Source organism: Carettochelys insculpta, chromosome 19, assembly GCF_033958435.1.
Source record: "Carettochelys insculpta isolate YL-2023 chromosome 19, ASM3395843v1, whole genome shotgun sequence".
Taxonomy (NCBI): Eukaryota; Metazoa; Chordata; order Testudines; family Carettochelyidae; genus Carettochelys; species Carettochelys insculpta.
The window spans coordinates 22,911,257-22,927,061 of NC_134155.1; the positions used below are offsets into that span (position 1 = coordinate 22,911,257).

General features: G+C 44.8%; 1 protein-coding gene across 1 annotated transcript in view; it reads right to left on the reverse strand.

Moving 5' to 3' along the window:
* Positions 1-3,749: 3,749 nt before the first annotated feature.
* YWHAG (tyrosine 3-monooxygenase/tryptophan 5-monooxygenase activation protein gamma) overlaps positions 3,750-15,805 on the reverse strand; it is a 35,649-nt gene continuing 23,593 nt past the window's right edge. The window contains exon 2 of the mRNA XM_075013696.1: positions 3,750-7,139. Coding sequence (XP_074869797.1) covers positions 6,483-7,139 — 657 coding nt within the window. The 3' untranslated portion in view covers positions 3,750-6,482. The remainder of the gene's footprint in view (positions 7,140-15,805) is intronic.

Sequence of the window (15,805 nt, forward strand, 5' to 3'; positions counted from 1 at the left end):
CACCCCAGGGCCCAGGGAAAGCAAGGAACTGCTGCAGCTAGAGAACTGAATGCCTGCTCAGGAGCAGCAGATCCAGTTCAAGCGAATCCTCTCCCACAGCAAGACCGAATCCGTAAGTGCCACAAGACAGAAGTTGTCATCTTCAGCTGCGTGCCAGCCCCTACCAGCTCTTGCTCACACCCATGGGCAACGGGAACAAAGTGCAACTTCTAGAGGTGCACCGTCTCCCAGAACCACGGGAGGTTTTAATTCATCTGGAGCCTCTGAACCTTTCCTGGGGTCAGCTCTGAGCGTGGGGGGATGTGCAAGTGGGCCAAAAGGGGAAAAGAAACCGTCCTCTGGCCCCAGCAGATTTAAACAGCTGTGCAAGGCAGCATGAGCCCCTTGTACAGAGATGAAGTGACCTCATTTCACAGGCTATCCAGAAACCATGAAACACACCAGCAGCTTGAGAAAGATTGAGGCACTTAGAAACAGACATGCGCAGGTTCAACTGGAGCTCTGTGAGGAGGGAGCCCCTGCTGCATTTCCCAGCCACGTCAGGCACAGCTGTGCATTGAGGTCAGGCAGGTTTTCACAGCCCTTGTGTGTGCCCTCCTGAAGCTGGAAAGATAGTAAATGTACAGGCTGTCCCCTGCTTCAGAGCTGAGCTCATTAACAGGGTAGCTGAATCAAGCCACAGGGTAGGTGTACAGTTTCAAGGAGTTTTTTTTTTTTAATACCGCATGAGTCACAGCAAACAACTCAAAGTGGAAAAATCTTGGGCTGGGAGCAGAGAACTAGGTCCTTGCTCTTTAACACGCTTGCTGCTATTCATTCAATGTCTTTTGTTTTAGTGCTAGGGCTGTTGCCTCCACCCCAACTTCACCAGTCCCTGGGAACCACTATTACTGGAAGTAGCTGCACCAGGTTTGCTGACTTCTATCTACCCTCCCCCACAAAAGCCTGCATAACATGGCTTTTAAGGTGTGGGTGGGGGAGGGGAGTCAACAGTGGAGAAATGATTAATGCTATGAAGTTCCCTTTTCCTTCTGAGCTCAGAGCCCAGAGCAAAGGCCATCGGACTTTCGACCTAATCCAGGAGCGGAAGGTAGAATTAAGGGAAAAAACAGATCGACCCAACAGTTGCTGGAGATAAAGACCAAGGCAGGGTATAAGTTTCAGACAAGTTGAGTAGTCGTTAAAGCTGCTCAAGTCAAAGAGCCGGAAATTTAAACAGCAGGGCTAAGGAGTCTCCCCTCCCCCTTGAAATAAGGATGAGTCATCCCTCTTAAAGTTAGATCAGGACACATGCCGCCTCCTTCTGAGAAGCGGGAGCAGCTTCCCAGCTGCTTGTGCTGTGACAAACAAGTGGGAAGCAGCATCTGCCTGAAGATAAAGCAGGTTGCCACAGTCTGGAGGAAGCAGTAGCTGCTGCTGCCTGTGAAGCAGGGTGCTGGGCAAGAGGGTGGAAGTGGAAAGAACAGCTATGCCCTCATGACACTCGGTGGGGAGGACTAGCTCATCCAGAGTAGCAAGCAGGGCCCCTCCTCCACACTCCTGTCCTGCCCAGGCTAAAGAGAAGAGGCTGTGTCTTTATCCACAGGGTAGGGCAGACTCCTAGTCTCCCTCAGGAGAGCACCACAGGAGGGAAGGGCCAAAACACATTCTGCTACCAACCCTGCACCTTGGTGACGAGTAGAGGGATGGCTGCCAGCTGCACTCCACGGTTTTGGCATTGCCCCTACCATCCCATCTGACCCAGAGCTGCTGAGGGACCAGTAGCCTATTCCAGGAGCCTCCCAACTGCTTCCCAGTAAGAGTCACGCCAGATGCCTCTTTCCAGCAGCACTGCATCACCCATTCCCACCAGGAAGGCCGAGATGGGAACTGTGCACATACCTCCCACCTCCTTTCACACAGCCATTTCGAGAAGAGGAGCCACTATCAAACGCACTGGCACAGAAAGGTTTTAAGCAAAGCATGTTCTGTCACAGTGCAGAATCCTGCAAGAGTTGCAGAGAATCCACTGAGGGCGATTCTCCTGGCATGACAGCAAATACTGCCAGGTGACCCTCAAGCATGCACGCCCCGTTTACCCTGACTGAGGTGCAGGCTAGCACAATGGTTGCAGTAAAAGGCACAAAGGCATAGCAGCAGCATATGCCGACAGGAGTTTCTCCACTGCCTCCCCAAACGAGGTTACTTACGCCAGACGCAGTCTGCTGGCTGCATCTACGCTGGGAGCTTTGCCAGCAACGTTAGGTCACCTGGTTGTACAAGTGCTCCTCTACTCCTAGCTGCACAGCCATACTGGCAAAACTTAGGCCAGACCCGAGACACTTTCTACCTCCACCTACAACCTGCCACAGTCTTCCTACACAGGCCAATGTTTGGATTGGGACCAGCATCACAAGACTGCCAGTGACATGGGACACTCCTTGCACACTAGGAGTAGTGTGAACCCAAAGCTTGCAGCAATTCCTTCCCCCACAAAGAACCCTATACCCTCAACCCTGCTCTTGCACGTGGTCACCCTCTGAAGTAAGGAGCTGGTGCCAGTCACCCTGTAAACAGACGGCTCTATAGAAAGCTGTTCAACAGTACTGTGGCAGTCAGCTAACACTCAAGAACAGGCCTATGGCATTACCCTCCAGTTCTGGCCTACAGCTAATCAGCATGGCACTTAGGTGTAGTTAAGTTATGAAATGAAGAGAACAGTCACAGGATAGGAGAAATCTATTTAGAACCCAAATTCCCACTTGTGTACTCTTCCAAACGTATTCTGCCAAGTTCAAGCCAGTACCTCAAGCTGTAAACTTTAGTCTTAGATATAGCTACCCCTCTCCTTTGGGGTCTGAGGCACTTTTCACTTACAGACCTTAAGCTAGTAGGGGCAATGTTCATTTTACTGAAGACTAATATGTGCAGCTGAGATGAAATTGGCTGAAAGGACAAATTGTCGGTCCAAAAGGTGCCCTGAGAAGCTATATTGATTTGATAGAAGCAAGTCCTTGCAACAGCAAAGTGTATTACTATTTGCAGATATTTACATCTTAATATTTCCTCCTACTTCCACAAGCAGTAATCACTATTCAAGTATTTGCCACAGCTGTATCAGAGACGCACTAATTTTAAGTATACAGATGTGTTTTAGTCTCATGGTAAAGCGTCTTATTCCAGCAGAACACTTCTCCCTCACAGCAAAGCAAAATTCAAACCTCAGTCACTTGATCGAAGCATCATATCTTATATTTGCAAATCTATCCCTGTTCTCAGGTACCTACTAGACTTCCAAAAACGGGGTGTCATGGGGCTTCAGCTGACAGCAGGCACACTGGCTTTATTTAAGAGACCATCAGCTTTAAGTGAAGTGTCTGAACTGCTCATGCCTAATGCCATGCTGTACAAGGTAGCTAGCTTTCTGTCCACCCCCTGGAGCTGGTGCCTTAGAAATGGGAAGCTGCCAGACCAATGTCAGAACATTAAATGACCCATAAAGATACAAGGTGAGTGAGGAAATCTCTTACTGGACCAACTTCTGTTATGCAGCTCTGTGGAAGTCTCAGAACTTCTCTTTCACCAACAGATGTTCCAAATAGTGAAAATATTTTAAAAAACTCTCAAATATCCTGGGACCTACAATACAGAAAACAAGTTCCCCATTACACAGTTTAACACACAAACTGGGCAATGAAGTTCTTATCCCAGCATTGCCAAAGAACAAAGTTTCAAAACACATAATGCAATACAATTAAACATCACTGACATCAGATCTGTAAGTTTATTTGCTCAATGTACGACGGCTACATAATGACTCACATTCATGATATTCCATCACTGAGGAAAACTGCTAAGAATGGTCCGTGAGTGAAATAATTCCTTACAGAAACACGGAGTTGGAAAAATAATCACTGATTAGACCTTAAAAATAGTTCACTGCATAACATGACAAAAAGCACAAACAAAGGCTCATTCAAAGAACATAGTAATTGTTCTCCTACACTGTAATAGTTATAATTTCACCATGACATACACCAGACATTAAGATTAAGCTAACACTGGTGTTTCTTTTGCTTTTCCGTTTTTTAAAACAAAATCATATATAATTGCATGTCACTATAGCAACATCCATAACAGATCAGTTTGTTACGATCACTATTTGGTAGAGCAAACTTTACCCCCAAAAGAAAAAATAAATTAAAAAACTTTAAAAAATTTTGAAGACTAGTTTGTCATAGGAATACATAACATCTACAGTATAAGTTAATAAATTTCAAGCTACTGTATAGAAATACAACACTAGCATGCACAATATTGTATCATAGAGTAATGGAGCAGGTAATCATTTCACTGGAGAGACAGTATCATAGGCAAGTGCATTTCTTAAAAAATGAAAGAAACCATTCAAGCTGCTTAAAAATCAAGTCCCCGTCCCCACTCCACATTTAGCCCTCTTGTGCGATCTTTCCTGCATAAGTTTTCAAAAGCAGCAAGAGCAAAAGCTGAAATAAAAAATAGGTTTTGTAATTCCAGTAAATCACTTCCAAATTATACAAATAGGGACAACACTGCTCACTGGACATGAAGTTAAATTAAGCCGCCTAAATAAATCTTCCAGTCCATTGCATTTACTGTAGGTTTCTGTCAGTTACCTAAGCTGCAAGCCTCTTCCTATTATCTTTCCAGTAGGGTTCATTAATCAGACTATTTTAAGTTTACAGAGAGGGCAGGCTTCTGTTGAAGTCACTTTGTGTAAACTCTGATGTTGCATATAAAGTACATTTGTTTCTAATGAGCATATCCTTGTGTGATTTCCAATTTGACAATTTGCAAAGTCACCCATAGGTATGGCTCTGCTTGCATACTTACAAAAAAATAGTATTGTTGCTACATTTCTGGTCATTCCTCTTAACTCACTTTCTTAAAGACTACTCATCTTTGCCATCACAACAAGGAAAAAAGGTCTTATGTCCAGAGCCAGACTTCCATCCTATTGTACAATAAAACTGATTGTACTGTATATGCAACGCCAAGATGCTTGATTTTCAGACTACCAAATGGGAAAACGAAAGCCTGTTTTTAACATGACAATCATGAGTGCAGTTTTCTTCTGCTGCGTAGTTTTAGTTAAAAATCTATGAAGTTCAGCAATCTGCAAAATCAGAAGGAAATATCAGTGGATTTCCAACAAGCGTGTAAAACAACAAACCTAAACCCTTGACTCCAATGGGGGTAAATATTACCTGGTAAGCTTTATTCTCTCTCACCCAAATAAAATAAGACCTGGAAAAAGGATATTTTAAAGAGAATTAAGTAATAGGGCTCTAAAGATTTGATAGAAATGTGTATGATTGTAGCTCTTCCTTTGTGGATTTCTCTACCAAATGAGTTTCTAAATTCCTGAGGTTTCACTCATTATACCAAAAGCTTCCCCAGGAGAATGAACACCGAGCTTCCATGAAGACAAAACCAAGGAGCCTGGGTGCTACAGCGATCTGCTGACAAACCTCATGGTACAGTGGGAGAAAGTCAGGGAAAGGGAAATGGCAGTGTAATCCCTGAGGAAGGAGCTGCGGCACCTTAAATCAGGATGGTCTTTGAAATACCAAAAGCAGTACATGACATACAGACCTGAATTCTTTTTATCTAGTGGTGTTTTAGTTTCACATTTCCCCCCTTTCTAATTAAGTTCTTAATCCTTTTGCTATGGACTCAGTTTAAACAGCCGCTTGCCAAGCATCTGTTAATTTGTTGATCAAAAAAACTAGAGCAGCTTTGATGTTCCTCAGGCAGCCTTCTGACCTTGGGAGACAAAGGATAGCCAAGCCAGTCCCCGTGGGACTGGATAAGGATGGCAAGCCAAGAGTTAGCAAAAGAAAATGTACAATCAATGGCTTGATGTCACATATGGCTGTAATGTAGAAATACTGTAAACTGTAATTTAGTGTTAATACTGTAAGCTACCCTAATAAACATCTTAACAGAAAGTTAAATAGCCTAAATCCTGGGGTTTTAGAAGCCCCAAATTGTAGATCTTTTCAGTTGGGGAGTGTAAACTATGCCATGCAGGCACAGTGCATCCTACATGGTAAATATACGGCACTTGAACCGAGAAGACGTATGCACATAAACCTTACTGGAACCACAGAACTTCATTTTTAAGTGAGGGCCATTTCATTCAAGTGACTTCACCTTAAAACCCTTTTTATTTCTAGCAATAAAGTTAAATTAAAGACAGCTCCACTTGTATTAATAATCTACAGAACAGTCCATATGCCAGTGTGAGGCTGCCATTCCATACCAGCACAGCCAGCCTGACTTTCCACTAGTGGTGTTTTGGCAAAAATGTCAAAGAGGCAATCAAAGACAGGTCATGGGGGCCTCCCTGGGAAGGTTACCCCTCCCAACCCCTCCCCCACCCCTGATCCCCCCCACTCGTGGGAAAAAAATAAAGACTGCAGTAGTAGCATCAGCGTGCGGCTGCCAGTCCATTTGGGGGTCTAATTGTTGCCTTCTCCACCATCATCATCTTGCTGATCGCTTGTCCACAGAGTTAGGTTGTCACGAAGAAGCTGCATGATGAGCGTTGAGTCTTTGTAGGAGTCCTCGTTGAGGGTGTCCAGCTCAGCAATGGCATCATCAAAAGCCGTCTTGGCCAGGTGGCATGCCTGCTCAGGAGCATTCTGAATCTCATAGTAGAAAACTGAGTAGTTAAGTGCCAGACCAAGCCTAATGGGATGAGTTGGTTGCATGTGCTCCTTGCTGATCTCATGGGCTTCGCTATAGGCTTTCTCCGAAGACTCCACCACTGTTGCCCTCTTCTCACCTGTGGCTACCTCAGCCAGGTAACGATAATAGTCTCCTTTCATCTTCAAGTAAAAGACTTTACTCTCATACTGTGTCTCACTGCAGTTCTTGATCAGATAGTTGTCTAGCAGGCTCAGGACATCTTGGCATACCGCTTCCAACTCCTTCTCTATTTTCTCACGATAGGCTCGTACCATTTCTATCTTCTTTTCATTACCATCAGCAGATGTCTTCTGCTCAATGCTACTAATCACTCGCCAAGAAGAGCGCCGTGCCCCCACTACATTCTTATAAGCTACAGACAACAGGTTCCTTTCTTCATTGGACAGTGGCTCGTTCAGCTCCGTAACCTGCATTGAAAAGGAAGAGAGAGGAAAAAAGGGTTGAAATAAATTACTGTGTCCTTCGCCACTTTCCATCTCTACCCTCACGCATTCTTGTGTTCACCCACAACCTCTAGAAAAAGGACTTGAACAAGGTGCTAGTTGATAAGACTGCAGGTCATTTTACTTCTGACAGCAGAAGTCCCATCCAACTGCTGGAGAAAGTGGGAGGGTGGCAGTGGAGGAGGAGGAGGAACTGCAAATTCTGAAAGCTTTCACACACTGTTTTAAATTTGTTACATACTACCAACTTGGACATGACAAGCCATACAGGTTTACCCAAAATCTATTTCAAAATTTAACCCCTTTTCTAGTATCATTTTTCCAGTTATGAAAAGATGGTGTCTAAAGTACACCTTGATAAACTGGGCTGATGTTAGGCCTGAGTAAGAAGCTGAAGTAAAAGTCCGAGCGAGAGTAAAACATGAAGAGATGCTGGTACTCCTACAACATTGAGTAAACAAGCTGAATGAGATGATTTAAGACTATAAAACCAGCTTAATGAACAGTAAATTTAAAAGTCTTCTGAGAGGGAAGCTGTCTTTTGAGATGCTCAGAGACTTCAGCATACTGAGTTTGGACAGGTTTCTTCAAGGAATCTATTACATCTGACCTCTATTTCCAGTTAAAAGACCACATGGTAGCAGCATGCTCTCTTCTCCTACACAGGAGATAGTCTTCTTTGATTGTAAAGACAGTTTAGGCATACAGCCCTCCACACATATATACATCACCAAAAGATTAATTGCCATGGCAATGAGATGGCTGAAGGGAACCACCACCAAGTGTAGAACTATTTGGTAACAGACTGTCAGTTTACATCCAGCCAAATTTAATCATCTTCGCTCAGTAGCTAATGAATTTTAAAGCCAGTGAAGGTCATATCTGAGCTTGATGCCTCATTTCAGAGCCCAATGGAAGAGTGCTCCACATCAAATCTTTTGTGCTGTCACTTACTCTGAAAAGTTTCATTGAGAAAAGTAATTGAATGGCTACAGAAACTACAAGCCACTGCCTGTGCTGTCTATTCTACTAAACAGTTTTCACAACTGCAAATATGACACCTTTACTTGCCAAGCCAGTAGGTGTAATGCTTTGGGTAGCTGTGGCAGTTAGCCTGATCCACATAGTAATTGTCAGCATGCGGAGTCAATAAGCACCTATACTTCAGTTTACATAGCTTCTTAAAGCAGTTGCTGGCAGATGTGGAGAATTAACTAAATTTATACCACTAATTCAGTATGTGCCCAGTCTTAAACTACATATCAAAAGGAAATAGGATTCATTTTAGCAAACAAAACAGCACTTCATTTTTACTGACGCATTCTAGCTCTAGATGCTTTGGCTAAAAGCATAAACTGGGATTAAAATTACAAGGCAAACCTGATACCAAAAGTGAAGGAAAAATGTCAGAACTTCCCTTACGTAGGTCCACGCCCAACAAACAATTTCTCAGTCTATTTTGGATAAAGCTGTCAGAGTACCAGACGCCAGTCTAAGAAGGGCATTTCCCTAAACCTACACTTTATCATGAAGTTGCTGGCCTTTGTTTTTAGGAGCACCAGCCTCCATAGTTAAGCTAAGGAGACTTCATTTCCACGAAAACACCATTGTGAAGCTCCCTCCCTCCCCTAACCTATGATCTTAAAAAACTCACTTCTTTTGCACTTGTGTTTGGAATTATGCCAGAGTTTGTAGCTGCTCTGACAAGTCAGTTGCACATCAGACAAAAAGTAAGTTTTGAAAGTTAACACTCTCCAATGTTTCTCAAAAGACAGTTTGTCTAAAACTCAGTGAGGTTTACTGGAATGTTTTGTTGAGATCAAGATCCTGCCCAAACAGTTACAATGCAGATCACAAAAAAAGCCTACAACCCATTTTTGTTTCAGGAGCTCCAGCTGAGCACATAGGCCCAAAGATCAGATGATGCAGGCAACAAAAGCCATCGGACAATCTTCCCAATTGCAGCAGGCGGACCCCCACCCCCCACACTTCCTCTTCTTCCCCACAAAGCCTTCGAAAAAACCCAGCACAAACAGAAGAGATAACCCTGCCCCAGCAGATTTGTATCCTGAAACAGGCTGAAGCCTTTATGAAGCCCTCTGACATCTTTACTATTGCCAATAAATTTACTGGGACAGGCAGCAGCATAAAACTCAAGACAGGCCCAGCACGGATATGGGACGGATTTCCCTTTTGGAAGCTGCTCACTGATGAAGTGGAATGTTGATGATCCATCAAATCTATCTGGTTTTCAAGAGGTCTCAAGTGACTGGCACAGCAGATTTCCATCTTAAAGGGAGTATCCACAGCAGCTGGGAGGCTGTTCCTAGCCCAAGCAGACATGCCCTTGGCTCTGCTGGCATAGGAACAAAAAGGACTACTGTTGCTACTGCGGCAGGGCTAGCAACTCGAGCCCGTACCTGTGGGCTGGGCAGGATCATACTCTGCACGCTCAAAGGGACCACAAAAGTTTGCTAGTGCCTGCCCTGACAAGCTGGATAGGTCAGCCTTCTCCCATCCCACAGCGCTCTGTGATGTACATACCTCTAATTGACTTCTGCTAGAAGAGACCAGCTATTCACGAAAAAAAAAAAAAGAATTCTGGTCCATTCTCATGCCCTGGGCTTGCTTTCCAAAAGGGGTTTGACACTTCAATGGGCAGAAATACTGGTGGAAAGAATTTCAAGCCACCTGCACAAATATTTGTAGAAAGAGTGCACATGTATGGTAGTTAGGTCCAAAGCATATGCACTCTGAACATCCATCAAACTGTGACCCAAAGAACTTGTACATCAAATACTCAATACTCTACAAGCTAGGAAGGCAACATCACTGTGTACTGTAATTTGTGATAATGCATGGGGAACACTGGGCAGGGGGAAGGGTGATGCAAGAGCCCCCATCAATCTGCCAGGCACTGCAGCCCCCAACTCAATGACCTGCTCAAAATATCCACCTTCCTACTGCTCAAAAGGGCACAGACACAAGTGAAGCCCCCTCTTTGTAAAAAGAGGCAGATCAGAATAACTAGCTTTGTTAAGGCACATCCAAGGTTGAGTCCTGGCTCCAATAACTAGGAAACAATAGATGGACAGAGGTCTGTCCCAAAGTACCCACAACCCATTGATGTGCAGTCTTGAACAGAGATCCAAAGTCAACCCCCTTCTCTACACAATGCAGAGAGGGGAAATGAACCCAGGTACCCATCATCTAATACTCTAGCACTGAACTAGTGGATTTAAAGGATGCTGCCTCAGTCGCCTCTTTTGGCAGGATTACTACCTCTTTCACGCACCCCAAAATTGTATTCACTGGAATTAGTCTAATTTTTTGTATTTGGCTTAACCAAAACAAAGGAGCGCCCCCCCCCCACAAAAAAAGGTCAACCCGTGAACCAAAAATTAGAACTTATTCGCCTAACTCTTAATTTTTGCATGGCATTCTGCTTCCTGGCTCCCAATGTCCTGAAGGAAGTTTCCTGGGGTTGTTAATCTCTGCCGTCAATCCACAAACACCTCAAACTAAAACTACTTCCAGGCAACTTAACTGGGACAACCTGGGTCCCTGCACAATCCTCCCCCTCTCCAACCTATCCTCAAAATGAAGAGAGCTGCATGGTACGATAGCTATCCTCCCTGTGCTGCTCTCATCAGCAATAAAAGTGCTGCAAATGTGAGCGTGATCGGATTCCTGGGAAACTAAGTGAGAACACAGTCCAGTACTATTCTTTTGCTGCTTTCCTATCACCAGTGAAACACCACTGCAAGTGTAATCATAGGCTGAACAACAAGTCACCAATTCAAAACTATACGGACCATTTGGTAAACTGCATACCAGGAAACTCTTAATATGGGTAAGTATAAACACTTACAAATCAAGATTACAGAGCACTTACAGAAGGGGGCAGGCTATCCTGGGGAGCAGCAACGCTGAAAGATATATGGTGGCCTTGGTGGATACTCAGCTACACATGAGCTCCCAAAAGTGACACTTTGGACAAATAAGCTGATGCAATCTGGGGAAGCATAAACACTGGTATCTCAAGGGGATCAGCTACTTTATCTCTCTATTTGGTACTGGCATGACTGATGCTAAAACTGCCTCTAGTTTGGGGGCCCAAAAATTCAAAGATGTTCAAAAAAACCACACCCCTTCTTGGAGGGGGATGGTTTTGATTGGGGGCCAAACTAAGAAGTTCAAAAAGTGGTTAGGGGCTGCATTTTCTATTATATTAAACAGGGGCAGTCCAGGGTCTGGGAACGAGTTTGGGCACAGGAGGGAGCTCTAGGTAGGAGACAGGGTGTAGGAAGAGGTTGTGGTTGCAGGAAGGGGTTGGGCCATGCAGTGGGTTGCAGTGCCAGCCAGGTGCAGGCTTTGGATAGGAGGTGCTTACTATAGGCAGCCACGGGAGTAACAGGACCCCGAGGCAGACTCTATGGCTGCTGCAGCCCCACACACCACTCAAAGGGGCCAACTGCTAGGGCCAGTGTGCATCTCTGGGTAGCAAGATGTGCCCTGTAGAGGGAGGGGAGCATCAGGTCTCCACCTCCTGCACATGCACACAAGCATGGCCCTTGCATCTCCCACTGGCTCATTTCCAGGCAACAGGAGGCTGTGAAGATGGTGTGGGCAGAGCATGGAGACCCCCATTCCCTCACACATATATGCTGGCCCCAGCAAGCAGCATGTGGGGCTGCAGCAGTCAGGAAGCCAGCATGAGGGTCCTGGTGGGCCACACTGGGCCAGATCCAACCAGCAACCTGTATTTTGCTGTTCCCTGCCCTACAGGGACAGGCTCAAAGAGGTTAATGTATTGAGTTTAACAAGGAAAAGGTTAAGGAATTACTTGATTATAGCGTACAGTAGTCTTCAACAGCACAGGAAAGGTGTAACAAGCTAATGGCTGGAAACTGAAGCTTGATAAATTCAGACTAGAAATAAGCTGCCTCTTAAGTGAGTAAGCCAACGGTGGAAGTCATGGTGGACAGAATTCTCCATCACTGACAGTTTAACTCAAGACTGGATATTTATTCCTCCCCTAAAAGATCTGCTCTGAAAACGGTTTTGAAGTTCTTGACCCATGGTATAAAGGGTAGACTAGACTAGCTGATCACCACAGTCTCTTCTGGCTTTAGAATCTACGGATAAGATTCCGAACAATTAACTTCAGGACAGACAAAAAGACACGTGGTGTTGCACTCCTTGTAATTTAATATCCCCAGCTACACCAGGCTGAGGGTTGGCTAATAACAAGATCCCATGCCAAAGCTTTTTCCAAGGGACTTTGAACTCTCATTCAAAAGATAAGAATTTGAATTGGCCCATTTTAAAACAAGCGTTAACCAACACTGTATTACCACTGGCGCAGAGGTATTTTGACATGATTCACAGTGTCAAGGCTCCAAAAAAACAAAAAAAACAAAAAAACCCACCACTATCTTGGAGATTAACGAATACATGTCCCAGTTTTGAGCTCTTAATTCTTCTGGACCCAAAAGAGACGTCATTCACTTACAAACTTAGCTGCACTTCCACTTAAGTTCATGTACCACATTACAATTTCAGCTTCACTGACCATTTTAGAAAGATTTCAAGCATGGGACACCTGCATTTCTCATCGTCCTCTGCATCTTTACTGTTATGCACCAAGACCAGCTCTCCCTCCCCGCCCCGTCCTTATACATGGAATTTTAAGAGTAAGCATTGAAACCTGGGATTGGGTTTTGAGGGGCAAGTAACAGAAGTGCCACAGGAACCTAAGCTTATTCATTTCCTCTTAATAGCAGGTGCATTATTTTGCTTCATTTAAATTTCAAATTCTATGAACAGAACATGCTAACAAATATGCAGTAAACAGCAAATATTAAATCTTATACATGGCAGGTCAGACAGCATAGATGCCAACTTCTCATCTGGAAGGCGGGTGGGGGGAATCTACCTTTGCTGCAGGAGAGTTACTAAGTCAGTCCTCCTACAAGAGTGAAAGAGCTTGGAGAAATACACTTTTCTAGGAATTAAATGTCTTTCATATGGGCTAAGCAGTTATCTGCAAGAAGGTGGGATTATGTCTTTTTGCTTCTTCATTAGAGCTGTGAGAATGTGGAGATTGTGGCAAACTGGATAAGAAGAGAAAGTTTCCACCATAGGCTCTATTCTTTGATGCATAAAGGCCTTATTTAGGCTACATCTATACTAGGGACTTCACAGCAGCACAATTGTACTGAGGCTACACACCAGGGATCCACGAGCAGTCAATTTAGGCAGCGCTGGGGAACCTTTTTGGGTTGGGGGCCAATGACACACAGAAAAGTCAGCTGAGGGCCACATAAAACTGAGAAGCAAAAAAACCACCACACCCCTCACCCAACCTCCTCATTCACCTCATGTTCTAGCCCCACAGGGGAAGGGAAGTAAGGACTGAGGTTCAGGGCTTCCCACAGACCAGATTAATTCTTCTAGCAGCCTAAGGTAGGATCAGAAATGGGGATTCAGGGTTCAGTGTGGGAGGGGGCTACCAGGGAGCAGGAACAGGTGTGTCTGGGCTGGAGGAAGGCTGCAGGAGGAGGTTGGGTGGGTCTGGACAATGGGAGGGGCACTTACCACCATGCACCATTGCAGCTCCACTTCCCTGTCCGGGGGGGCAGAAATACAAAGCACTCCATGGACAGGCACCCCACTCAACACTCCCAGGCACCTCCCCCTCCACACTGACTGGCCAGAATTGCAGCCAATCAGAGAGGCAGGGAAAAAGCCTCTCCAGGGTGAGCTTAGCACTGCTGTTCCCTAGTTGGGGGAGGGAGAGCAGCAGCTTTGTGAAGAGACCAGAGCTGCTTCCTGCTCCTGCTACCAGTAGCCTGTGGGCCAGACCCAGCCCTGGCTTGCTGACTCCAGCCAATGAGGCTCCAGTTTCCACACACACTCCCCACTCCCTTGAAGCCATTAATCTGAGCTGGAAAGAACATTTTGAAGATCATCTTAGCCATAACTCCATGGTTGCAGATGAAGTCCTCAAACAAATCCCCAGATGGCCTTCTAGGGATGGTCCTGGAGACCCTCCCAATTAGCACAGTGCACAATGCCATTAAGGAGATTAACAACAAGGCAGCAGTCTAGATGCAATCTCTGCCAAAATCTTTAAAGATAAGTATCAGAGGGGTAGCCGTGTTAGTCTGGATCTGTAGAGCAACGAAGGGTCCTGTGGCACCTTATAGACTAACAGAAAAGTTTAGAGCATGAGCTTTCGTGAGTTAACTCACTTCTTCAGATGCTCCAGCATCTGAAGAAGTGAGTTAACTCACGAAAGCTCATGCTCTAAACTTTTCTGTTAGTCTATAAGGTGCCACAGGACCCTTCGTTGCTCTTTAAAGATAGTGGACCAGAGCTCATTTGGCAGCTTTACGGGCTCATCCTTAAAATCCGGAGAAGGAAGCAGATACCCAGCATAATAAGGGATACCCTGACTGTAGCCCTCTTCAAGGAAGGGGGTAAAGCAGCCTGTGGAAACTACCACCTCTCCCCCTCCCCCCACCCCCAGCTACTTCAGGCAAAGCTGCAGCACAGCTCCTTGCAATGCGATTTCTACCTGTCAGAAGTCATTTTACCAGACTCAGTGGTTTCTGCCCATCTTGCAAAACTGCAGACATGGAATTCACAGCATTGCAACTGCAAAGAAGTGTTGGGAGCAAACCAGACCACTGTATATGGCTTTCAATGATCTAACTTAAGCCTTTGACTCAGCGAATTGTACTTTCAAGGATTAGATGTCCTGATAAATACATCAGTGTCCTAAAGCAGCTTAACATGAAACCAACTGCTAAGCAGAGGTGGGAAGTAACTAAAAGATCTTCAAACTGAGGTGTTTGCCAATGCTTACATGTCTTGTTCTCATGCTGAATATCAACATCATCAAAATGCTCCATCAGCCCTCTCAAAATGAGGTACCATGTGCTCGGTCTACTAAAAACAATGTAGTACTGGAGAATGTTGACCATTTCTTTCTACCTTGGCAGACATCGTTCATCCAAGGCAGCTATCAATGCAGAAATCCAACACAGTCTATGCTGGGCCAGTGCAGCCTTTGCTCATTTACAGCACAGGGTTTTTGAAGATCACAACATCAGACAACAAGCTTCTGGTTTATCAAGCCATTGTTCTCCAACCATTGCTGTACAGGTCTGAAACCTGGACAACGTAATCAGTGCAGAGTACAGGGGACAAATTACTTCTCGTGTCTTGCCCACAATACTCTAGTTACTGCATCCAAGAATCAGGTTTGCTTTTTTTTTTTTTTTTTTTGGCAAGTAACCTCACTGTCAACAGTGTAACTCCTGTCTTTTTATTTGATAGACTTCTCAGACTGATGCAATGAATTCCACAGTCAAGTTTTCAGTTTTACATTTGCTGACTTCATTGCATAACTTTCTTGTTCTCTGCACTCTATTACATCTCCTTCCCTTGATCCGAAGGAAACGACGCAAAACTTAATCCTCTTGGAAGAGTCTCCATTAGTTTTCAACTTCAGTGTATTTTAGTCAATTTTGACTTGATTTTTGAAGCTCCTTCCTAACTATGATTTTCCAGTGGCAGCACCCCCCCCAGCAGTTCTTCCCATACAATTAACTTAGTGTGGG